The 27,184-nt window shown below is 36.5% G+C and overlaps 1 protein-coding gene and 1 pseudogene across 4 annotated transcripts in view; one reads left to right on the top strand and one right to left on the bottom strand.

The window, feature by feature from the left end:
* The window catches only part of LOC309621044 (PABIR family member 1-like), a 66,219-nt gene that overhangs the window by 25,109 nt on the left and 13,926 nt on the right, over window positions 1-27,184 (bottom strand). For 2 of the 3 annotated variants that reach the window (XM_082378002.1, XM_082378004.1), the window contains 2 exons: window positions 19,506-19,562; window positions 9,440-9,483 (listed from right to left, as the gene is read on the bottom strand). In XM_082378002.1, the coding sequence (XP_082234128.1) occupies window positions 9,440-9,483; window positions 19,506-19,562 (101 nt within the window). The remainder of the gene's footprint in view (window positions 1-9,439; window positions 9,484-19,505; window positions 19,563-27,184) is intronic. The other variant, XM_082378003.1, reaches the window with a different exon arrangement.
* On the top strand, window positions 19,569-26,069 carry LOC309621053 (annexin A2-like; annotated as a pseudogene). The gene is made up of 2 exons: window positions 19,569-22,197; window positions 22,464-26,069. The product of its transcript is annotated as an annexin A2-like (transcript).

Below are 27,184 nucleotides of genomic sequence, written 5' to 3'. Positions count from 1 at the left end.
TCATGTAAAAGTTAGAATTGCTTTGGTCTGAAAATTAATAAATGGAAAATCATTTAAGATATGGAGCTCCCCAATACACAAGCTCGAAAGGTAACAGAATGGAAAACCAAGTACAAAGTCCTCAATTCTGAGCATATTATAGTGATTGTGGCATCCTAGGATTCAACTAAAACAATAAAAACTAACCAAATAGAGTGAAAGAAATTGTCTGAGTTGAAAAAAAAAAGTATATTGAGATGAGATAGTCAAGATTACCAAGATTTACTGATGAAAGTTCCTCACACAAATGAGTAGTAGTCTCACCCCCATTGTTCACTTTATCCATCCTTAGTCTTTGTACTTGATCATTCTGAAAAACATTTTTTGCTGAAGTGTCGATAGTGCATGGGGACCTTTTTTTCTGTCATTGATCTATAATTTCAGCAAGGAACACCACTGCAATCACACCTCATTCCATGAGGGCCCCCTTATATGTTCACAACTCGTCCACTAAAGTCTGGCAAGAAGCTAAGTAACAAAGGCAATATTGATAGTTCACTTGTCCTTAGCCAATTTGTAGAATCCTATCCCAGTTTCAGGAGACCATATGATTCCAGTCATCTCAGAAATATTCAGTTTCATTTATTCATAGGTGAATAGAATCTCCCCCTACCATATATATACATTCTAATCAATTCCATCAGGGCTATTGTCAAAAAATTCTTGATGCCAATCTTTTTCCCATGTGGAATATACCTACATCAGATTTCCATCATTCTGATTATTTCTAATGACAAGGAAAAACGTTTAATAAATATTTTAGACAGCCATTCCTACCTTCATTAGCTGAGGAAATTTAAACCAATTTTCAACTTCATTTCATGAAGATACATTTCTATTTTTCAAAATGCTAATACTACCCCCAATTACCTGAAGCACTTACTTTATATTTAAAATTTTCAATACATGATTTTTCTAATTTAAAAAATCCTTAAGACTTTTGAATAGAAAATTGGGTTTTAAACAAACCTTTATAGCCCTTTGGGAACAACTGAAAGTGCATGTTTCTTGCAGAAAAGCCCTAACATATTAAGCCTATATTTAATCAAATCAGTAGTCATGATGATGAACAAAAGGTAATTCATAGAAATGTAAAAGACCACAATTTATCCACATTGTCTTTTTTCCACACTTAGAGTACAAAATTGATCAGGGATAATCAGGTTAAGTACAAATTGAGTGAAGCCCCAGTTACATATTATTTTCTTGCTGTTCAATTAGCTTCCATTCATCTTGCTTCCCCTACCTATTCTTCCCCAACAAATTAAAAATCCAAGGATTCATGTCAAAAATTGGCAATCCTTGGATCAGTACAGTATAACTAGCTTAGTTTTAAAACTGCTTTTGATAGATGATTTTTCCTTACCAAATGGAAACTAGCAATTACTGAAAATATTAAAAACTAGCATAAGTATTCAGTACATAATTTGAAAAATCATTTTACCTGTTGATTAATGGAACAATAATATTTCATTAGAATGTATAATTTTATTTATTTTTTAATTCACATAAATAGATAGAGCTCTCAATTATTTTTTTAAAAAATCAAGGTACAGCATATTTCTATACATTAGCAACTTGAAAATGTATGATTGTATCATCAACATACTTCTTATTTAGAAAACATCTTTGAAAGTATTACTACATTGCTCTTAAGGGCATACCCAGGAAGTAGACATGCAAGTTCTATAGATAAACAGAATTCTAGGAAACTGAGAAAAAAAAAATAGGAAATAGCCTAAATTATACCACGTACAATCCTGTTATTGCTCCAATGTGTGTGTGTGTATGTGTGTGTGTGAGAGAGAGAGAGAGAGAGGGAGATCAAGCGAGTGCACGTTTGTTTCTCCATTGCTCTATTGGGGAGAGCCTTGGGATAGGTAAACCACTTAGTTAAAAGCTCATCTGCTAGAATGAATAGAGAACTAGAATCAGAAGGCAACACAGGAGAGTTTGTGACAGTGCTGATTTTAGCTGGTGAATTATGAGAAGACCCTGCACTGCTGCTGTTTCTATCAAGAGCATCTGAAGATAGACTAGGAAAAAGAAAATACCACTCATTGATAACAGAATTCAAGAGATCTCTGTGCTTTGTCTACAAATGAATGCAAAATATGTGAGGCAAAGAATTGGCATTAGTTACAAGAGCAGTTTCATAAGAGCAGTAAAACAAAACCAACAGTAACGGTAATAAAAATCCATTCACTGTATTTCCCATTTTGATCATTAAAACTTGCTTTACTGGCACACTTTTAAATAATATGCTCAGCCTAACAAAGCACACAAAAATCCAAGATAGAAAAGATGGGGCAGAAGATGACTCTTTTCCAAGCTTGCATTTTTATGTATATCTCTAATACCTCTTAATCTAATGCCAAAACCCCACTTCTAAAAATGTGTCTAATAAATCACAGCAAGATCCTTTTTGACCCACCTCCTAGAGTAATGGAAATAAAATTAAAAATAAACAACTGGGACCTAATGAAACTTGAAAGCTTTTGCACAGCAAAGGAAACCATAAAAAAGACAAAAAGACAACCCTCAGAATGGGAGAAAATATTTGCAAACAAAGCAACTGACAAAGGATTAATCTCCAAAATATACAAGCATTTCATGCAGATCAATATCAAAAAACAAACAACCCAATCTAAAAATGGGCAGAAGACCTAAATAGACATTTCTCCAAAGTAGACATACAGATTGCCGACAAACACATGAAAAGATGCTCAACATCACAAATCATTAGAGAAATGCAAATCAAAACCACAATGAGGTATCACCTCACACCGGTCAGAATGGCCATCATCAAAAAATCTACAAACAATAAATGCTGGAGAGGGTGTGGAGAAAAGGGAACCCTCTTGCACTGTTGGTGGGAATGTAAATTGATACAGCCACTATGGAGAACAGTACGGAGGTTCCTTAAAAAACTAAACATAGAACTACCATATGACCCAGCAATCCCACTACTGGGCATATACCCTGAGAAAACCATAATTCAAAAAGAGTCATGTACCACAATGTTTATTGCAGCACTACTTACAATAGCCAGGACATGGAAGCAACCTAAATGTCCATCGACAGATGAATGGATAAAGAAGATGTGGCACGTATATACAATGGAATATTACTCAGCCATAAAAAGGAACAAAATTGAGTTATTTGTAATGAGGTGGATGGACCTAGAGTCTGTCATACAGAGTGAAGCAAGTCAGAAAGAGAAAAACAAATACTGTATGCTAATGCACATACGTGGAATCTAAAAATACGGTACCAATGAACCTAGTGGCAGGGCAGGAATAAAGACACAGACGTAGAGAATGGACTTGAGGACATGGGGTGGGGAGGGGAAGCTGGGATGAAGTAAGAGAGTAGCATTGACACATATACGCTACCAAATGTAAAATAGATAGCTAGTGGGAAGCAGCTGCAGAGCACAGGGAGATCAGCTCCGTGTTTTGTGACAACCTAGAGGGATGGGATAGGGAGGGTGGGAGGGAGTCTCAAGAGGGAGGGGATATGGGGATATATGTATACATATAGCTGATTCACTCTGTTGTACAGCAGAAACTAACACACCATTGTAAAGCAATTATACTCTAATAAAGATATAAAATTAAAATGTGTCTACCATGTATTAATGTCACACATAAGTGTTGGGGAGAAGAACTAAAGTTAATATTATAGTATCCATTTGGGATATTCGTTTTTTAAAACTTCTAAAAATATTTCATAATATACCATACTTCTGAGTATATACAATAACCAAAGTAGACTTAAAAACCAAGTTAAAAGTGGCCAACGAATGCTTAAAATCTCATATTAATCCTCACAATACATTCCTATCAGATAGTTGGGTAGTATCAGAAGAAAGCACGTTGGTTGTGTCTTGGAAAAAATCTCTTTGGCTGATGTTCAAATGTCATTTCACCTATGACAAAAATGCAGATCAAGGTAGATATATTTTGTCCAACGTGTTTATTATGCTTTTAATTGCAAAAGTAAAACTTGTTCATTGCAATTAATTTATAAAATACAGAAAAACAAAAGGAAAAAATTTTACATCACCATTATCCAGAGATAACCATTTTTCAGTAATTCCTGAATATGTATGTATACATGATTTTTTTAAACAAAATTGGATTTGTACTGTATATAATACTGATATGTAATCTACTTCTTGTTTTTAATTATTACAATTTTTCTCATATTATTAACTAAATTCTACAACATAAGTTTATATAGCTATGTAGTAAGGATGTACCATAATTTAATCTCATTCCTTATTTTAAAACTTTAAGTTACTGCTCTCCTTATTTTGCTAAACATACACAATGAACTAAATAGATCGATTTATTTTTTACAGCATACAATGAACAAAATAAATACATTTTCAAAGATTAGGGAGAAAAATTTAATCTCAAAAAACCACATTGCTATAATCTTCACTTTGAAGTAAATGTTACACATTCATGTGATAACCATGTCTGGATGTGAGTAAAACTGATGATCAAGTCCATAACTTCTAGGGTGGAATATATTTGAATGATAAAACACTAAGGCCACCTACTCATTAAAAAATATCCCTAGGAATAGAGATTTCCAGACCTTCCTTAGGAGTATAATCATGGCTCACAAAGCTCGAAAGAGGTCTAGGTATTGTCCCATGCCAGATACACTTACACCATTATGGAAAAACTACTCATCTCTCCTTTTCGGTTTAAATTAAAAACAAGACAAATCAAAACAAATTCATCATAGAAGAAAATTAAAATTTTCTTTGCTAAAATCATTATTACTTGTAAAACAATATTTACAGCTGCCCAATTTCTGTAGATTTCTCAGAATTCCCACTTGAAGCCTTATTTTTTCTTGCTTGTTCCCAATGGAAGTAGTTGCTGCTAATCACCATAAAATATGCTTTCATATGCTTGGAGACTCTAACCCTTATCTCTCCTCCACTTTACAGAGAGTCCTCATTCTTTTTTGTTTTTCCCCCCAGGACCTCTTTTTGATTTTTTATACCATCTTTCCCCACACTTCACTTGTATTAATGTGATAATCGGACATACTTTGTTGTTTCCCAAATAAATATTCATATTCCAAAATATATAAATAAAATTAAATTTCTGTTTAATCTGTTATTACGTCTGGAAAGTCAGATAAACTTTGACCAGATCTGTATAGACTATGTTTGGGAGGGTCTGACTTAAAACATATAGACCGTGTGGTACTTATAGAGTTTGCTTTGGAGTTCTTAGGGACACCTCAAAGAAATGAGGCAGTCAACTTCCAGAGCAGCTGAAAACCAGGTACAAGAAGCTCATGTGGAACATGCCACATCCACCAAAACACTGGATGGAAACCAAGTCTATTATGTCAAAATTGAAATATAAAAACAATTTTTAAAATCATAAATTCTAAGAAAATTCCAGGCATTTTCAATGTCATGAAACATTTTATGTGTTATCTTAAAAGAAGAATTATTTTAATTTAGTAAAACACTGTCTTTAATTTAAGTGTATTTGATTTTAAATACTCAAATGACCCCCCAACTTCCTAACAGCTCTTCAACTGCTAATACATTTGAATGTTTTTTTCAACATTAGCCCAAACTTCACAGCACAGGTAAAAGACACTTAAGCTAGGTCATTGATCCATTGTCATAAAACAATGTGCTTAGTTTGTAAGAGAGCATTTTCCAGAACTGATCTCCTCTTAGTCTTAGAATATAATGAGTACACGCTGAGTTAGGTATGTTGTTAGGAAGATTGCCATTAATTCATGCCAAATGCAGGGAACACTGCAGTACATTTCAGTTTCCTTCCCTCTAGTTTTGCTCTCCTCCTTCTCCTTCCCCTACCTCTCCCCCTCCTCCTCCCCTTCCATTTCTTCTTCTTTCTCCTTCTTCTTTCCCATCTTAATGGATTTTTCACAAATATACATTTTTAAGTTTAATCTCCGTTCCCATTTATCCATTTTCCCTCTCTATTATAGTTTAACTTTGTATTAAGCCTATAATTCAGTAGTCATATCAAAAAAAAGGGAAGAAGTACATAGCTTAGTGAGGCAGGGGTGAGAAAGGGGATCCAGAACTGTGGCAGTTTAAAAAAAAAAAACACTTCTGTTCTTTCCCTGTCCTTTTATTACTGAATAGGTGGATAATTTTCCATATATTTAACCAAACATAACCCCCATAAACAACTGAAACATCAACATACACTTTAGCATATATTTTTAGTGTTGTAAGTGGATCTAATTTGTGTCAACTTATTCATATGATATCAACGTGTACGTGTAGTGGTGGGGCAGGTCAGGGGTTGAGATTCAGGAGAATACTTGATGGCTGAATCACTCTATTTATTCATTCATTCCCCACCTTGTTTCAGAAAGTATTTAAGGCAGCTAGCTTGGCGAATTATATAATGAAAATCATAATAGTTGACTAAACTGGAATTAAATTTTTCAATTCACATTTATATGGCTCTTTATAGCTTTCAAAATGTCTTTACATATAGTTTCATTTCAGTAAAACAAAAGGCCTCTAGTAATTTATCAAATATATTTTAAATCAATAAATCCTTTAAAATGAATTTTTGTATAATACTTGATTTTATGTGATATCTTATGAAAATAAAGTTATATTTATTTCTGTTGGTAGATAAAAGTACCTTTTCTTTTTAATGGTCCAAGGATACTTGGTCTAACAGTGTTGGTTGGGGCTTTGACTTCTAAAATAAAATTATAATCGTTACAAGAAAACATTTGAACAAGATCAGCTGTGACTATTTCGTTATAACAGATCTAAGGATATACACTAAAAGAGGACTCTATGTAGTATCCCACATCACATGATTTCATTGCTTTTCTCTAAATCTAGGTAAAAACAGGAAAGCCTCAGGACAGAAAACTGTCTTGTAACTTATAAGGATTCAGGATTTTCCCAAGTTGTGGGGAATAAAAGCTAGAAGGACCTGTAGTCCTGGCTGTGACCTGCCTTAAGACAAGGTGAAAATCATGAGTGAATGAGAGGGTCCGGTTGTTAAACGTTCATTCGTTTATTCGAGAGTTAGCTCTGATCCTTACGAACAAGCTGGGTCAGAGGAAGGCTATGTTCAGACAGGTTTAATGAATTACTGATTCTTCATATGTTCACATGTTTTCACATGTTCTTAGTTGATTCTTTTCAATAATACAAAATGATAAACCAAAACAATGACATTTTAATTTAGCTAAAAAGACATTACTTGTTTGGTTGTCACAGAACCTGAAGCTTTAATTTTTTTTTTTTTGGCTGCACCGTGCAGCTTGCAGATCTTAGTTCCCCAACCAGGGATTGAACCCGGTATAACTTTTCTCAGAAAGCAGATCAGTGGTTTCCTAGGGTGGGCAGGGGTGGGGGGGGGAGGAGATCAAGTGTGAAAGATCATGAGGAAACTGTTCAGAGTGTCGGAACTGTTCTATATCTTGATTATGGTTACGGTTACAGGATTGTACACATTTACCAAAATGAATCAAATCGTATACTTAAAGGCTGGTGACTTTTGTAATATGTAAATAATAGTTTAAGAAATGAAAGGGAAAACTGCCATTTTGAATCAGATATAACTATAGCAAAATGTACCCCCCAAAAGATTTGGGTGGTGAAACATTGATGTTTTATAAGTATTTCAAGGGACACAGACTTTTAGACACTCCTTTCTTACCTGCTCAGTCGCCCTGGTGAGAGAAGCTGTTGGGGGTGCTAGAATTAAATCAGTGGACTTTGGAGAAGGTGGTTTCTCTCAGTCGTTGTTACTCTTTATAAGCAGTGTCCCCTATTGCTTACTTATCAAGTGCTGAGGGTGATAGCTATGGCACGGGGAAGGGAATCCTTACTGTGTCAGTGGTTGTACCATGGAGCTCTCACCATCCTAAAGCAAGCAGGGAACCCAAGATTCACTTCAATAAGCAAAGGCACCTTTTGCCTTTTGGGAAAGAGAGCTACATGCCGGATAAGGGGCTTCCCTAGCACCCAAAAAAGACCTAGAATGTGACTACTCAATATTGAGCATATACACAAATCCTAAATTTCAGTCTTTCTCTTTGGGTTTGACCTGTGCTTTGTTATTGAAAACTACAATGCTGTGTCCAGGAAAGGATCAAAAAAGCATTGGTTAGAACTAAGATACAAATGGGACAACAAAAATTAACAGCTATAAAAATGTTTATAGATTTTATGTGGACAAAATCAGGACCACACAATTCAGGATTTTAAAACGTGCTCTTTTCTTCTCCAAGACACAAGTAAAGTTGTATTACATGTTTCTTTCCTCTTTCTAACACACTTGCAGATTTACTCACTCACACCAACAGTTAAAGTAATTAGAATTGGGTCAGTTAAGGGAATCCAAGAGCCTCTATAAATTGTATTAGCACCAAAACATGAAAAGTGACAGGCTCCAGAGGTTATCTACTCATTCTTCAGGACTTATTCCTAAATCAGGAATAGATGGCCATCTAAGGCGCTCAGGGCTCAAAAGAAAATAAGATGTCACTGCTTCTGCTGATGACCCATTTCCCGACCTAATAATCCCCAAATCTAGAAACTGACATCTAACCAGAACCTCTTCTACTCAAATTTCAGCTCAGTTCTTATTTTGTCATTATCTGAGATGTCCATGGAAAAGAACCCTAAACATCATTCAACTACCACAACTTAGTAATTATAATATGTACAGGGACATAAAAAAATGTTAGCACGGAATGTAACTACATTCCAAACATGTTTAAATGAAAGGCTGTACGTTAAAATGTTAGTAGGAGTATATGTATTACAGGCATAAAAATGCAGTATTTTCCCAGTAAATCCATGGTCTGTGGTTTAAAACTCTAATATATAGCTAATAAATTACATAGAAGGGAGTGAAATCATTTATCATTTCATTATCTAAGCAATTCAACCAGCACAACTGAACTTTTTTTAGACTCACTAGGACAGAGAGGAAGTTGATCCACAGGAACAGTGGTTTTGTATCAGACAACTATTTACTTTGAACCCCACTCTCAAACAATTAGTTATTTTTATGGGTAAATCATAAACTGTTTCTTAAGAGCAATAAAAAATTATGCAGCATATATAATTTTAGTTTCAAATGAGAGTTTAAATTTCTAGAAATTACAGCAAAACTATATAGTGCCAACATTAAAAATCAGTAAAAATTTCAAATTTTCTACAAAATTGAAGTGCTAATACCATACCATACCATACTTCAAAGTTTCTTTCCAAGATTGACCCATCTGTGTTGCAGTTTGTACCTCCTTACAAAATAAAAGATATCAGTACTGAAGCTTACCTATCTAAAAAAAAAAAGATATAACTGAATGTGATCAGAATAGTAATTCAATGCACACTACTCACCATTCATGCATTGTTTCCCTATTCATTAAATCCATGGCTTCTTCCTGAAAGGTGAGAACGTGAGAATAAACTGAATACCCTGTTCCTATGATTTTACCAAGTTTTACTTCGTTTGGCTGTACATTTATTGTTATTCACTGGGCTATAGTAGAGCTAGAGTATAAACAAATCTCTAAACAAGTGTCTGGTTCTCTACTCTTCATTGTTGCACCTACCGCACCAGAGATCTATTACTTATGCATTATAGTACATTGGATATGCAGGAATTGATTAGATGAAAAACTTTGTACCTTTCTTCATTCAAAAGAGAAAACATCAAACATTAAACATTAAACTATTTTTCCAACCATTAATACTATTATATTAACAAATAGTACTCACAGTCCAACAAACTAAATGTCTTTCAGCATGGGTTTGCTTAAGCAAGTGATGGTACAAGCATTATTTAAATCTAGTCATTGACATTGAAAAACATGTATTACATATTAAGTAGGAAAAAAACCACAAATGCTTTTTATGTAAAACTGTAAATGAGAGGTGCTCAGAAGGATGTTCCCCAAAAAGTTAACAGTACTTATCAATGAGTAGTGAGATCTGTGGCAATTTGTTCTCTCTTTCTCTGTACTTTACCATATTGTTTGACCTTTTTATAAGTATGCAAGTATTCTTCACATAAATAGTTACTTTAAAAAATAACCCACATATGGAAAGACATCCTGTGTTTGTGAATTGGAAGACTTAATATTGTTAAAAAGGCAATACTACCCAAAGTGATTTACAGATGCAAGGCAACCCCTATCAAAATCTCAATGGCAGGGCTTCCCTGGTGGCACAGTGGTTGAGAATCTGCCTGCTAATGCAGGGGACACGGGTTCGAGCCCTGGTCTGGGAAGATCCCACATGCTGCGGAGCAACTAGGCCCGTGAGCCACAATTACTGAGCCTGCGCGTCTGGAGCCTGTGCTCCGCAACAAGAGAGGCCGCGATAATGAGAGGCCCGCGCACCGCGATGAAGAGTGGCCCCCACTTGCCGCAACTAGAGAAAGCCCTCGCACAGAAACGAAGACCCAACACAGCCATAAATAAATAAATAAATAACAAAAGTGATTGTTTAAAAAAAAAATCTCAATGGCATTTTCTGTCAAAATAGAAAAATGACCTTGGGAAAGAAGAATAAACTTGGGAGGACTACACTACCTGGTTTTAAAACTCACTACACAAAGCTACAGCAATCAAAACAGTGTGGTTCTGGCATAAGGACAGACATATAGACCAATGGAATAGAATAGAGAGAGCCTAGAAATAATCCCTTGCGTATATGGTCAGTTGATTTTCAATAAGGATGCCAAGACCATTCAGTGGGGAAAGGACGGTCTTTTCAACAAATGGTGCTGGAAAACTGAACATCCACATGAGAAAGAATGAACTCTTTCCTTACACCATATACAAAAATTAACTCAAAATGGATCAAAGACCTAAACGTAAGACTTAAAACTATAAAACTCTTAGAAGAAAACATAGGACAAAAGCTTCATGTCATTGGATTTGGCAATGATTTTTTTGGATATGATACACAGGTAACAAAAGAAAAAATACATTGAACTTCATAAAAATTTAAAATTTTCTGCATCAAAAGAGAGTGAAAAGACAATCACAGAATTGGAGATGTTTGCAAATCATATATCTGATAAAGGATTAATATCCAGAATTTATAAAATATTCCTACAACTCAGAGACAACAACAAAACAACTCACTTGAAATACAGATGGTCCCCAATTTACAATGGTTCTGCTTATAATTTTTCGACTTTACGATGGTGCGAAAGCGATGTGCATTCAGTAGAAACCCTACTTCGATTTTGAACTTGACCTTTTCCCGGGCTAGTGATATGCAGTCAGATACTCTCTCGTGATGCTGGGCAGCGGCAGCCATGGCAGCTCCCCGTCAGCCACGCGATCACGAAGGTAAACACCCGATACCCTTACAACCATTCTGTACCCAGACAACCATTCTGTTTTCACTTTCAGGACAGTATTCAATAAATTACATGAGATATTCCACACTTTATTATAAAATAGGCTTTGTGTTAGATGACTTTGCCCAGCTGTAGGCTAATATAAGTGTTCCGAGCACGTTTAAGATAGGCTAGGCTAAGCTATGATGTTCAGAAGGTTCGGTGCATTAAATGCATTTTCGTCTTAGGATATTTTTAACTTATGATAGGTTTATTGGGACATACGCCCATCACAAGTTGAGGAAAATCTGTATGGGCAAAGGATTTGAATAGATGTTCCTCCAAAGAAGATATAGAAATGGCCAATAAGCATATGAAAAGATGCTCAACATCATTTGTTATTAGGGAAATGCAAATCAAACCCATAATGAGATACTGCTTTACATGCATTAGGATAGGCATTATTTTAAAATATGGGGGAAAAAAACAAGTGTTGGTGAGAATGCAGAGAAACTGGAACATAAATTGCTAGTGGGAATGTAGAATGGTGCAAACTCTGGGAAAAAATTGGTTTCTCAAAAAGTTAAAGATTAAATTATCATATGATCCAGCAATCCCATTCCTCGGTATATACCCAAAAGAATTGAAAGCAGGGACTCAAACAGATACTTGTATACCAGTGTTCATAGCAGCAGTATTCACAATACCAAAAGGTATCCTTTACCAGATGAATAGCTTTTTTTAGATGGTATATACATACAATGGAATATTATTCAGCCATAAAAAGAATGAAGTTCTGACACATGCTAAAATATGAATGAATCTTGAAAAGATTATGCTAGGTGAAATAAACCAAACACAAAAGAACAAATATTGTATGCTTCTACTTATATGAGCTACCTAGAATAGTCAAATGCATAGAGACAGAAAGTAGAACAGAGGTTACAGGAGTGGGAGGGTAGAATGGGGAGTTATTGCTGAATGGGTACAGAGTTTCTGTTTGGGATGAAGAAGTCCTGGAAGTGTAGAGTAGTGATGGCTGCCCAACATTGTGAATGTACTTAATACCATTGAATTGTAGTCTTAAAAATGGTTAAATGGTTAAAGAAAACCGCAACAACCCACAGTCCAAATTCATCCTGGCATTCCTAAAAACATACTTCACAAATAATGAAGAACTTAGGATGGTGCTGGGGAAATATGGTGCTAAATATTATGCGGAACATGAAATAAGCAGATGAGCCTTCCCTTAAAGAGGCCTAGAATCATATTGGAAAGACAAGCTTTATTATATACATTTAGTCAGTCTCCAAAGTAAGCATAGTCATAGCCCAGGAGGTGTACAAGATGATCCACTGAGAAGAATAAAGAAAAAAAAATAGAAATTTAATTTATATACTTTAAAATCTAAGGCAGTAAGAAATGAAAGCTTGCCGATATTAGACATACAGATTGACACTGGTGCCCTCACTCAGCCCATAGGGTCCAAACATCTTGTGAGAGAAGAGCATTTTTTTGGCCTTTAGCTAAGTACAACTAATTGCAGTTCGCCTGTGCCAGGTTAGGCAGGCATATGGATATATTATCTAGTTTGAACTAAACCAAGCACCACAAAATGGACAAGTGCCTTAACAAGATTCCCACGAGAAACCTTGGACAGAGATTAGTAATGCAAGTCTGTGCAGACAACAGCCTCTCCTGGCACAACTCCTCATCAGCCCCCTGACTGAAAACACAATGCTGAGCTAATCTGCTTTGTCAAGGAGCTGGCTAAAGTAATTCTAATCCTCAAGACTATTGGAAATATGAATTCATATTGACTCTCAATAATCATCTATAATTAATAAAATAAAATTTAAAAATTTCTAGAAACATCATTTCATCTTCATCTCATCCTTGTTATGTCTCTATCTTGCATATATTCTATGATTCACACTATATGCTGGCACTCAATATACACTATATTCACAGTATATGGCGATAATGTAAATACAATATACATAAATTGGAAGCATGTGCTCAGTTTTTATTGATGCAGTGCGTGATTAAAAGAGTTTAAATATTATTGGCTACAGTATAAACAATAAATGTCATAAATGGTCTGTAATAAAGAGTGGTGTGAGTTGTGTGAGTTACAATTTGACCTTGGCCTTGAAAGATGTTTAAAATCTGGACAAGCAGAGGGTGGAGGGGAGGCTGTAACAGCAGAAGGAACCATATGAACAGAAGTTTAGAGGACAGAAAGAATATGGCAGGTTAGACGGTAGTGAGACTAGCTTGGCTGAAAGGCAATTTGCACTACAGAGCAATGAGAAAGAAAACTGGTAAGAGCACCAGATTTATGGGATCTTAAATAATGGAAGAGATTGAATTTAAAGAGTTTGGGCAGAATAGCATAGCTGTTAGGACCACTGGTTTTGGAGCCAAACAGAACTGAGTCAAATCCCAGCTCCATAACTTGCTACCTGTGTGACCTTAGGCAAGCAACTTAACCTGAGCCTCAGTTTCTTCATCCTATAAAGATGACGATAATAATAAGGATAATGAGGTGTTTGTACAGCTCCTATTAAAAGGTCTGGCACATAGTAAGTGCTCAATACAGCCTAGCTATTCTTCTTATTATTATTATTCAGAAGGTAATGGGAAGCCATTGTAACTTTTGCACAGGAGAGAAAAAGATGAAAATAATGTTTTAAAAAAGATATTTTGGTGTTGGTTGTGGAAGTCGGATTAAATTAGCAGAGATAGGAAATCTATTAGAATATTATTACAGTAATCTGGACCCAAGGGACAGAAGGAAGTAGTAATGGGAACAGAGAAGGTGTCGTCAAGGAAGAATTAATAGGATTAGATGCCTAATTGGATACAGCACAAAAATAAGGAAGAATTGAAGATGAACCTAGAGCTTTGAGTCTTAAAACTGTGAGACTGACTATTTTGATGACATTATGGAAAATGAGAGAAATTGGGAAAGGAAGTTTAAGAAGTTAATCAGCCTTTTACATTTGTTTATTTATTTATTTTTGGCTGTTTTGGGTCTTCATTTCTGTGCGAGGGCTTTCTCTAGTTGTGGCAAGTGGGGGCCACTCTTCATCGCGGTGCGCGGGCCTCTCACTATCGCGGCCTCTCTTGTTGCGGAGCACAGGCTCCAGACGCGCAGGCTCAGTAGTTGTGGCTCATGGGCCTAGTTGCTCCGCGGCATGTGGGATCTTCCCAGACCAGGGCTCGAACCTGTGTCCCCTGCATTGGCAGGCAGATTCTCAACCACTGTGCCACCAGGGAAGCCCCTAATCAGCCTTTTAAAACAATGGAATAACAGTAAATCTTTTCAGTGAAATGTAATTGTTAGTATAGTTCTTCCATTTAATATTGACGTAGATGTTTTCCTCTAGGGAGAAGCTCAAAGTATTTTGTAATTCACTCAATCCACAAGTAAAGAGCAAATTTTCCCAGAACTAGGACAGAATTTTGCTTATTGTTTCTCCCACTGAAAGTTGGAGCATTCCCCAACAACAGCTATTTTAGGATCATTAGTAAAAGTGGGTTGACACTTTTATTATTTACATCTTGCCTATTTCCAAAACGGATAAGAGATGGCTTATAATAAAATAAGATTGTTAAATTAAGGATTAAAAGTCAAGAGCCATGTAACTGTCAAGGGCAAAGAGTACTGTATGCTAGAAACCTAGGTTAAGGACAGTTGTTGTACTTGAGCACTGAACTTAGCTTTCAACTTTTTAGTATCTAAGGTAAAAATGAAAATAGGAAGTCACCCACTTTTGCTCTCTGAAGGAGAGTATGCTTGAAAGATTTTAGTTGCCCAGTGGCACCTTGCTCAATAAATGCTTGTTGAAGGAATGAAACAATCTGTAAACTAAGATCAAATTAAATTTCTTTTAAAACAAGCTAGGCTATTCCCTTAGAGAAGGTCTCTTCATAAGAGGGACTAGGTACTTTGTAGGTTCCAAGGAAAACTCAAAAACAAATCACAGAAATCTAATGTCATTGCTTTACTAGACTAAAAAATGGTAACAAAGTCCATAAGACAGACTAACTGTGAAACCTGGCCAGCAGAAGAAAAAGCTCACAGGCACACCTTATGGAACAGACAATATCTAAACTGTCCCTATCACAATCATGCCCTGTACTCCAGCTGGTATAATCTGTTTCAAATGGCCTCATCTCATAAACTTCCCCTACATTTGTGTCTAAACCCAGTTTAATCTATCCAAACTAGGTAATATAAAAAGAAGACTGTAAAATGTGTGGCTAAAGTTTACATTTGTGAAGATATAAATACAAGGGATGCTAGAAATGCAGAGGTCGTATGTAAGTAGATAATTTTTTAATTGATTTTACTGAAGGCAATACAGAGAAAGTCAAGTTCTTATTGGGTACCAATGATTTTATTTTCTATTTAACAAGTCGGGAAATAAATGTAAAGTTATAGAATAATATGTTGTGAACGAACTGTTACAGGTTCAATTGTTCCCCCCTCAAATCCATATGTTGAAATCCAAACCCTCAGTGCCTCAGAATATGACTTTATTTGGAGAGAGGGTCTTAGCAGAGGTAATCAAGTTAGGATAAGGTCATTAATGTGGGCCCCAATCCAATATGACTAATGTCCTTATAAAAAGGAGAAATTTGGAGATAGACACTTGTACAAGGAGAATGCCATGTGAACATGAAGATGGCCATCTACAAGCCAAGGAGAGAGGTCTGGAACAGATCCTTTTCTCACAGCCCTCCGAAGAAATTAATCCCGAGAACACCTTGATTTCAGACTTCTGGCCCCCAGAGCTGTGAGAAAATGAACGTCTGTTTACGCCCCCAGTTTATGATACTTTGTTAGGGTAATCCTAGCAAACTAATACACAAACTATTTCTGCAGGGACGTTATTTGTTCAGGGGACTGGGAGAGAGGGAAATAAAGGCTGAGTGCTTTCAAACCTCTTGAAATATAAGCTCAATTGTTATTAGGAAAGGAAAATGACTTAGAATAATTCCTGAATATTTAGGAAGAATTACTATGTTTAGAAAATCAACTTCCATGGTAATCATTTTGCAGTATATACACATATCAAATTATTACGTTGTACACCTTACAGTTAGACAATGTTATATGTCAATTATATCTCAAAGCTGAAAAAAAAAAGAAAATTAACTTCTAGCTTGATGTTCTCAAGCTCTCTAATACCTAGAAAACAACTAACAACCACAGTCAAGAAGAAATTGTCCGGGACTTCCCTGGTGGTGCAGTGGTTAAGAATCTGCCTGCCAATGCAGGGGACACGGGTTCGAGCCCTGGTCCGGGAAGATCCCACATGCCGCAGAGCATCTAAGCCTGTGTACCACAACTACTGAGCCTGCACTCTAGAGCCCGCGAACCACAACTACTGAGCCCGTGTGCCACAACTACTGAAGCCCACGCGCCTAGAGCCCGTGCTCCACAACAAGAGAAGCCACCGCAATGAGAAGCCCGCGCACCGCAACGAAGAGCAGCCCTCGCTCACCACAAAACTAGAGAAAAACCTGCGTGCAGCAATGAAGACTCAACACAGCCAAAAATAAATAAATAAATTTTAAAATAAATAAATAAATAAATGGCTTCATTTAAAAAAAAGAAGAAGAAATTGTCCATTAAATGCCTAATAGGAAAAGGGCAACTTAAACCATACCCTTACTTAAAAGTTGACCCAGAACCTATTATTGACTTGGGGCTGTGTGCTTGTTTTAGAATAAAAGCAAATATAATCAAATCAGTTTGTAGAAAATACAGGGAATAAAAGAGCATATTAAACAGCACCACATGGAAGCAAAATCAGAATGTGGGGCTTTCCACAAGACAAATGGCCTGGTTTCTTCAATAAGGAAGTGTCATGGAACAAAAACGGGAGGGGAAGGCTGTTTCAAATAAAAGAGACCTAAAAGCTCATGGTTGGAACATGTTTGAATCAGTGAAAAAGGCATTTTTTGAGAATCAGGAAAATCTAACCTGGACTGGTTATTAGACAAAATTAAGGAATAACTCTGTTAGATGCGATGATGGTATTGCGATTATGTAAAATAAGAAGTCCTCAGCGATTCATACTGAGTATTTAAGGGTAAAAAGATACTAGGGATTTACTTTAAAGCACGCTCCTCCCCCCAAAACAGAAGGGGATAGTTGAAAACTGATGTACAAAATGTAATCAATAGTTGAAGCTGGATATTGAATACATGGAGGTTCTTTTTTGCGTGTTTTAAAATTTCCATTAAACGATTTTTAATGTAGTGTGCCAGGAGCCACACATATATTAAATCCTTTCATCCTCACAAAAATCCTATGAAGTAGCTACTATTATTTCCCCCATTTTGCTACAAAATGAAATTAAGTAAATGCCTTTGTTAATGTCATTAGAGTGAAAGTTCAGAACGTAATGAGGCAAGAAACAGACATTTCTGTTTTGTACTTAAAAGGTTAAGTTCAATAGCTAAAAAGAAGTCATGGTTAAAGAATGCATGTAAAGAAATATGCAACTTAAGATATCTATCAGACAATTAAACTGCTGAAAATAAGTCTTAATTTTCCATTCAATCAGCACCCAGATTGAAAGTTAATGTTATTTCTATTTTCCCATTTCATTCATTTTCTACTTGTGTTTCATTTTATTTTATTTTAGCTTTAATTTTTGTTTTATAATTTTATTTAAATTTTTTAAATTTTAATTTATTTTTTACTGAAGTATAATTCACCTACAACACTATGTTAGTTCCAGGTGCACAACATAGTGATTCACTATATCTATATATTACAAAAAATGATCACCACTTGTGTTTCATTTTAAATGTTTATAATATATATTCTGTCACTATGGAAGTAAGTTGCTTTACAATTTATATTACTAACCAATTAAATTAGTCCTGATTTCAAGCTTCATAATCAAATAGAAACATGTAGTAATCAATGTTAAAATATTTGGTCTAATTTAGGGGAAGCAAAAAAAAATTGCACGAATAAACCAGAGGTCCCTTTAACTACTAGTTTTAGGTTCTTTCATTAGGAATTTCTTAAATAGCTACATACTCACAAAGACAAACAGTAAAAGAATGTCTTATTTACTAAAAAGTAAAAGGATCTTTTAAACCATACTTTCTTGCTAGTGCATGATAAGCTGGGCGTTAGGGAAGCCATGGTGTGAGGGAGAGAGGGAAAGGAAGCAGGAGCTGGAGTACAAAAAACTAGGGTTACAAGATACTCCAGGTTTTGTGCCACTGAAAACATGGTGAGGGTAGCTGTAAAAGAATCCAGTAATTTGGGGCTAAGTCTTGGCTTGACACTTGCTAACTCTGGACATCTGGTAAATTACTAAATTTCTGCCATCTTTGGTTTCTGACCTTATAAGTTTGTTGTGGGATGAAATGAGACCACAGATGAGACCTATTATAGTGCTAAGTGAATAATAAGTGCTTCATAACAGTTAAGCGCCCCCGCCTTGAACAAAAGTCTGCTTGTAGTTGGGTGAAAAAAAAAATCTCACCACCTGTGGTGGAATGGCAATTTGATCTTTGAGTTCTGTGGCTAATCCTTGGATAAATCAAAGATTTAATTCTGTATTAGGCTTTTGCTATTAAACACACACACACACACACACAAAACATAAGACAGTGAGGTACAATGTGTCCCTGAACTCAAATCACTGAGAAGTGAACACAAAATGATAGCATAAAGACCGTTTTATGTGTCAAAAAAAATTCTTCATCTAGGGATTTAAGAAAACCATGATAACTATGGCTATTATGAACCTGAAAATTAATTTTCATATATAGCATTCATCATCTTCTTTGAGATCCCTGAAAGAAATTAGATTCAAGGTAAGAGTATGCAGTATTTCAGGAAACTATCAGTTTATTAAGATAGTTAATAACCCAAATAAATAGAGGGCTCCTTAGTTGTTTTGGATTCTTTTTTCTTTTTTTTTTTTTTTTTAGAGAAACCATTCCTGGAATTAAAAACTTAATCACATGCGACCTCACTTAGAATTACTGAACCACAGGTATTTTTTAAAAGAAAAATAAAATTTACTTTTTTTAATGAACAGCTCTCAGTTTCTCAAAACTTCTTCTTACCTGTTTGATTTGATGAAGGTGACTGGTGGAAGCCTGAATGGGAGAAGGTGGCACAAACTGAAATTTAAAATATAAAAGTCAAGTTTCCTTTAATGTTTCTGATTATTTCTAAACATTAATTAAGTCAATGTTGAATGGCTTAAAATATATCTTGAATGCCTAATGCATGCTAGCAACAGCATTAATTAAATTTAAAGTTTTTAAAAATTAAAAATCCAATTGAATCTTGTCTGAAAATTATACTACTTGGAAGTCTATATATATCACAACAGAACAAAATAATTGTTAACATAAATACGGGGCAGAACATCAATAGAACATTTTGTTTAACTCTAGCTGTCCCTTCCCAAAGCACTAAGACCTTAAAATCACTTCATTTTTCCTTGCCATTTTTAGCTCATTATTAAAGCTTAGTGATAGGCATTATCCAGAAAAAACTGAAACAGTCATTAAATCAGCAGCTAACTTAATAAGCGTATAAAAGAAACAAACAAAATAATTCCAAATACCTTGGAATCTAGCTGGGGAAACTAAACTTTCATAATAAGGAATGACTAAAGGCAATCATGTCCAAGGAGTTCAACATATTTTACTCTTGCTTGGTCAGATACTTGCTGTCTAGGCCCTTTCTCTTTTGCAGGACTATTTTCTCCTTTTTGGTCTTTTCTCAAAGCTTATGAAGACCCATACAAGAGGGAAATGAAAGAATGGAGAGATTTAAAGCTGTGTGAAAATAAGGCTTGAAAATTACCTCTAGAATTCATTTATCAATTCTAGCTGTAGCCTGGTTGGTTCTTGAAATGCTAGATAATGAATTTACCATATCTTACGTTCACATTATATCTTAAGATCACATTGAATTGTGTGTTCAAATGTATTTAATGAGCACCTACCATATGCTAAAGCGCTGTGCTAGGCCCTGAGGATCCAAAGACAAATAAGACATTTTCGTGTCCTTGAGAAATTCAAAGTCCAGGTAGGGAAAACTAGGCCACAGGTAAGTGCCAGAACAAGTTAGGATTTGTAGGAGTTCAAAGGACAGAGAATATGATTCTGCCCGGGGTCTTCGAGATGGCATCACAGAAGAGGGCAGGAATTCATTAGATAGAAAAGAGGAGGGAGGCTATTTCAGGGAGTGGGAAGAGATGCTCAGGCAGAGAGCCATGTTTGGGGAACAGAGAGATTCAGGGTGACTGAAACTTGGCACACGATAGTGCATGGCAAGAAGCAAACTTGGGGGAAATTTGGCTGAAACCAGGTTGTTGTTTTTGTACTTTAGCCTTTGAGCCTAATAGGAAACCTAAAGCATAGGTCCCTCTGAGGTCTTAAACCTCAAAGGTATTTTAGACAAGAAGATCATATCTGTTTTAGAAAGGCAACCCTAGCAGCATATGCAAAACAAATTGAGGGTGGAGGGAAGAGGGGCTAGAAGCCGGGTCACGGGCCAGGTAAAAGATGACAAGGGTTTGACCGAAAAAGAGAGGGATGAAGACAAGGAGGCAGACTGGAGAAATGATAAGAAAGTAAAAAGAGCTAAAGGTTGGCCTGAGGGTTCTAGCCGAAACTATAGATGGATGGTGGTCAAGAAAGGCAGTAAGTGGAGCGTGTTGGACAAATAAATGTTCTTATGAAGCAGACAGTCTGAATTTTTATTACGTTCTAAAATTTATCATGACTTTTAAAGGAGATATTACCTCACCAATTATATTTTTCTGAAGAAAGTGTTGAAATCAGTTTTTTTCTAATCATCTGCCAGAAGATGGAGGAAACAGCCAAGGTTCAAGGACATTGACACATCATCAACCAAAGTTCATAGCTTATATTAGAGTTCACTCTTGGTGCTATACACCCTATGGGTTTGGACAAATGTATAATAACACAAATCCATTGTTACAGTATCATACTGAGCAGTTTCCCTGCGCTTAAAATCCTCTGTGCCCCACCTATTTATCCTGATCTTTAATTTTTTCAACAGAAATTGACTCACTTTTGTTCTCATTATAAAGCAATCAATACACGCTCAGTATAAAACATAATTAATGGGGGAAAAAAAGCATCATCCACTCTCCAGAGATGACCATAGCAAATATTTCAGTGTTTATTTTTCCAGATACTATTTTGCAGTTTGAGTTTTTGGTTTTTTTTAATAACACATTCCAGCTCCACATCTGGGGCCACTTGCAGCTCTCAGCTCCTGGTCCAGCTTCTATCAAAATGTCTACTGTTCACAGAATTCTGTGCAAGTGCAGTTTAGAAGGTGACCACTATCCACCCCCAAATGTAGACAGGTCAGTCAAAGCATACACCAGCTGGGATGCTGAGCGGGGCACTATGAACATTGAAACGGCCATCAAGACTAAAGGTGTGGATGAGGTCACCATCGTCAACATTCTGACCAACTGCAGCAATGAACAGAGACAGAATATTACTTTTGCCTATCAGAGAAGGACCAAAAAGGAACTTGCATCAGCACTGAAGTCAGACTTGTCCAGACTTCTCCACTTGGAGAAGGTGATTTGGGGCCTTCTGAAAACACCCACTCAGTACGAGGATTCCAAGTTGAAAGCCTCCTCCATGAAGGGGCTGGTGACAGATGAAGACTCTCTCATTGAAATCACCTGCTCAGGGACCAACCAGGGGCTGCAGGAAATTAACAGTCTACAAGGAAATGTACAAGCTTGATCTGGAGAAGGACATCGTTTCTTTTCTTTTTCTTTTTTTAAATATTTATTTATTTATTATTTTTGGCCGCGTCGGGTCTTAGTTGCGGCACGCAGGATCTTTCATGGCAGTGAGCAGGCTTCTCTCTAGTTGTGGCACATGGGCTCTCTAAGTTGTGGCGTGTGGGCTCAGTTGCCCCGTGGCATGTGGGACCTTAGTTCCCCGACCAGGGATCGAACCCATGTCCCCTGCATTGGAAGGTGGATTTTTAACCACTGGACCACCAGGAAGTCCCAGGACATCGCTTCTGACACATCTGATGACTTCCGCAAGCTGATAGTTGCCCTTGCAAAGGGTAGAAGAGCAGAGGATGGATCTGTCATTGACTATGAACTGACTGGCCCGACATACTTGAGACCTCTGTAATGCTGGAATGAACAGCAAAGGAACTGATGTTTCCAAGTGGGTCAGCATCATGACAGGTGTGTGTCACCTCCAGAAAGTGTTTGAAAGGTACAACAGCAATAGTCCTTATGATCAAGAAGGAGGGCAAAGGAGACCTGCAAAATGTTTTCCTGAACCTGGTCAAGTGTATTCAGAACAAGAAGTCCTTGTATTTTGCTGACTGACTGTACAGCTCCATGAAGGGCAAGTGGACTCACGATACAGTCCTGATTAGAACCACGGTCTCCTGCAGTGAAGGAAGGGGACACATTGAAAATTAGGTCTGAATTCAAGAGAAAGTATGGCGGGGCCCCGTACTACCACATCCAGGAGGACAGCAAGGGTAACTACCAGTAAGCGTCGCTGAGCCTGGGCGGTGGGGGTGATGCCTGAGATGGCACAAGTGTCCAGAAGTGGGGCTCCTATGATTCCAGGTGACAGCTCTAGAAACTCAGTTTGCAATTAACAGCCCCCTTGTACCCATCCCTCACCTTGCCTAAGCATTGCCTGACTTTCCCAGCAAGTTTCTCCTTTTAGCCAAAGGAATGAACATTCCAAGGAGTTGGAAGTGAAATCTATGATGTGAAACACTTTGCCTCTCTTATACTGTATGGTAAACAGATGAATAAACTGAATTTTTACTTTAGAAACAAAACAAACCCAAAATACATTCCAAGTATCTTTCCATGTTAAAATTCACCTGCAACACCATTTTTAAAGGCTGAATATTATACCATATAGAAGTACCATAATAATAAGAAGCACCTATTTACGTGCCAGACGTGTCTTATCTCACTCAATTCTCCCAACAACCCCATGAGAGAATGGCCCAATGGGAAATTTACACCAAAGATACCAGTGAGGTTTATTGACATCTCAGGAAACTAGTTCTATTTTACTACCTTGTTTCATGTAGAAAAATTGACATTATTATTGTCCCCATTTTAAAGATTAGAAAACTGAGGACCAGAGAAATTAAGCAACTTGCTCGGTCATACAGCTAATAATTGCTAGAACTGGGACTCAAACACAGATAAGGAAGGCTCATTCATTTAATCTGTTCCCTGTTGCTGGACATTCATACTGTTGCCACATTTTTTGCTTGCTTTTTATAAATAATGCTATGATAACCTTTAAGCTAATCTTTGCACACATCCTTAGTGAATTCTTTAGGATAAATTCATAGAGTTGGAATTTCTGGGTCACAAGGCTGTTGATACGCATTGCTGACCTGCCCTACAGAAAGCTTATACAAATTCACTTTCCAGCAGTGTATGAAAATATTGATTTCCTTGTACTTCTCCAACATTAGATATTATTGCTAATTTTAAAAAAATGTATGTCCACTCTTAAGGCATACTGTAAAAAATAATCTATTTTCCAAAGCAAGTAGAAAATATTGTGATTTATCCACAGTTTTGGATATTCCCCCAATGTGCCCGTCTATTACCATTGATCATTGAGAAGTTGTGTGGCAACATGCACCAAATCTGAAAAATTTAGGTTTACCTTTAAAAAGTTCAAATATATTGGGTTGGCCAAAAAGTTCGTTCGGATTTTAGGCCAATGTTACAGAAAAACCCGAACGAACTTTTTGGCCAATCCAATATATATCCACACACATATCTTTGAACAAGCAGAATTTTAACAAGTTTAATTCATACTACTGATGCTCATATCATCCTCATTCAAATGCCCAGAAAGTTCACAGTATAGAATGTGCAACACTAAGGTTTATAAGATTTATAATCTAATTGAAAAGACATGTTAACCTGAACTTAAATATATACATACACCCTATATACAGAAAAATATCGTACTTTAGCTGTTTTATAAATGACTGTTATTTTTTAAAAAGCCAAAAGAAGAGAATTGTATGGTGTGGCAAACTGTTGTAAACTAATTATGAAAGACCTCCTGGAAGAGATTATTTTTAATTGATATCTAAGAGATGGGAAGGAACCAGTTTAGTTTCAGGCAACGGCTCAGAATTTCCTACTGGAAAACTTTATCCAGGAAATCCTGAGAAGATTGCCTGACTGAAGTTGATGACATCTGCAAGGATATAGTTTGAAATGTCTAGGGAAGGTAGAATTTGAACTTGAGCTATAGAAGTATAAGCCACAGTCAAGCTTTTAAATTGGACAAAATATGGATCATTTATGGGACTTGGTTCTTTTAGTAATAACGTGGAAAATTAATTGTAGAAAAGGCATCTGGAAGAGAATTCGCCCAAAGATTAAGTACTATGCGTGGTATATGCAAGGGAATTACCTCAGATAATTTTTCTACGTGAAACAAGGTATTAAAATAGAACTAGTTTCCTGAGATGTCAATAAACCTCACTGGTATCTTTAGTGTAAATTTCCCATTGTGCCATTCTCTCACACTTTAGGAAAAAAAAAAGTCCTTGGGAGGAAGCAAGAGTCCCAGCAGCAAGGAATGATGTCACAGGGCAGGGAGGGTAGGAGTGGGAGTACGGGTTTGGGAGGGTGCTGCGTGAAGCTGATTCCCAAGTGTTATCTCTAGTGAAGGAATTAAGATAGGAGGAAAGGTCATGCTTAGTTCCATTTAAGAGAGACCACAGAAAACTAATATTGTAAAGACATTAAATTCTTTTAAAATAATGTTTAACTTTCCTAGGTTTGCTATTTTTAACCCATTTCCTACTGTAGTTACTAGAGATAAAGCACTTAGAAAATTCTGAACAAGGGTTGTATGCTAAGTTTATGAATGTCTCTGCCTAATTCCCCAAATGATTTAAGGTGGCTTATGAAGATACTGAACATGAATTGAATGTAGGCTAGAAGGACAGAGCATAATGCAGGGCAAGGAATGTATTACACACTCACTACCGGGTGGGCCATAGATTGGATTTAGAGTTCATAGTTGCCAATGTGTAAAGCAAAACCTAATCAGGTAAATACTGGTAGCCATAAAATTAAAACGGACAAATTGCTCAAGTAAAGTACAACCGTTTCTGACAGGAAGATGAGATACTTTTCCTGGAGAAAAGACAAGGCTGCACCAAGTTTAACAGAGGTTCCAGGAAGAGAATTCCAAGCAGAAGAGTGGGGAAACAGGCATGCCAACCTCGGAGGTCTTAGGGGATACCGCAAAGGGGTAATTCAGGGGGAAGGCATAGTCTGCGTAGCCAGAAGAGGGCCTCGGGTTTCTGCCCATCAGAAGTGGGATGGGGTGATTTCCTGACATTGGTGAACAAAACATTTGAGCTTAATTAAGAAAATAATTGTGAGATAGCAGATTTTTACAAGGTTTGTAAATATACATCTCTATTTGTGTGTTAAATGGCACCCGTGATTCTTCAATGCCCTCTATCACCGCAATTTTTTCTAAAACACTGTTCTACCTATATTTTAATACATTAAAAGCAGCGCCAGTTAAAATTTTTTTTAATTGTGGTAAAATATACATAACATCAAATTTACCATCTTAACCATTTTTAAGTGTACAGTTCAGTAGTGTTAAATATACATTCATATTGTTATGTAACCCATCTCTAGAATCCTTTTCATCTTGCAGAACTGAAACTCTATACCCATTAAACAACACCGCCACCACCATTCCACTTTCTGTCTCTGGGAATTTGAATACTCTAGATTCCTGCAGTACCAATTTTAAGGACAGTCTAGTATGGGACAGGATCCTTAAACTTATGGTTCATGATATCATTCAATAACACTTTTCAAGTACAGTTGGCCCTTGAACAACATGGGTTTGAACTGCACAAGTCCACTTACACCTGGATTTTTTTCAATAAATATACAGTTGGCCCTTTGTATCTGAGGGTTCCCATCCACGGGTTAAAACAACCACAGATTGCAAATTTAATACACAATCTGTGGCTGGTTGAATCCGAGGATTCAAACCCTTGGATATGGAGGGTGGGCTATGGGACTGGAGCATACTCGGATTTTGGTATCATCCACGGGTCCTACAACCAATCCCCCGCCAATACCAAGGGACGACTGTATTTTCAAAACAATATTTTTTCAACAGGGATGTTTCTGTTTTGCAATGTGGTATATCAGCTAGAAATGAAAACACCTCTATTGTTGATGCTTTGTGAAAAACATTCAAATAGTATAGAAATGTATAAGGTGGAAGTAAAATTCTTCCTATAATTCCATGCTCCAGAGATAACTACTAATAATAGATTGATACATATCCTTCTCGACATGTGTAAATATATAGAAGATCATGCTATACATGTGATTCTGAACCCTGGGTCTAATTACTAGGTACAAAGGTTAGTGAGGCTGCTCAGGATGGTAGAGCGGAAAGATGGAAGGAACCTGGGTCTCTGATGACATCCCTGAGCCACTGAATTAACCAACCCTGGAACCTCCTTTCATAAGACTTATTGTTGTTTGAGATAATAAATGTCCCTTATTGTTTAAGTCACTTCTAATTGAATTTTGTTACTTCTGCCCCAAACATTCTAATTATTATGTCATTTTCCTAGATAACTCAGCCTATCTATACTTAAGGCAACTATATACCTCCATATGTCATATAATTATAATGAGGTGATACTTAGAACAAAATAAAAG

The sequence above is a fragment of the Balaenoptera borealis genome, assembly GCF_965194805.1.
Source record: "Balaenoptera borealis genome assembly, chromosome: X".
Lineage (NCBI taxonomy): Eukaryota > Metazoa > Chordata > Mammalia > Artiodactyla > Balaenopteridae > Balaenoptera > Balaenoptera borealis.
This window is presented reverse-complemented; position numbering and strand designations above follow the sequence as displayed.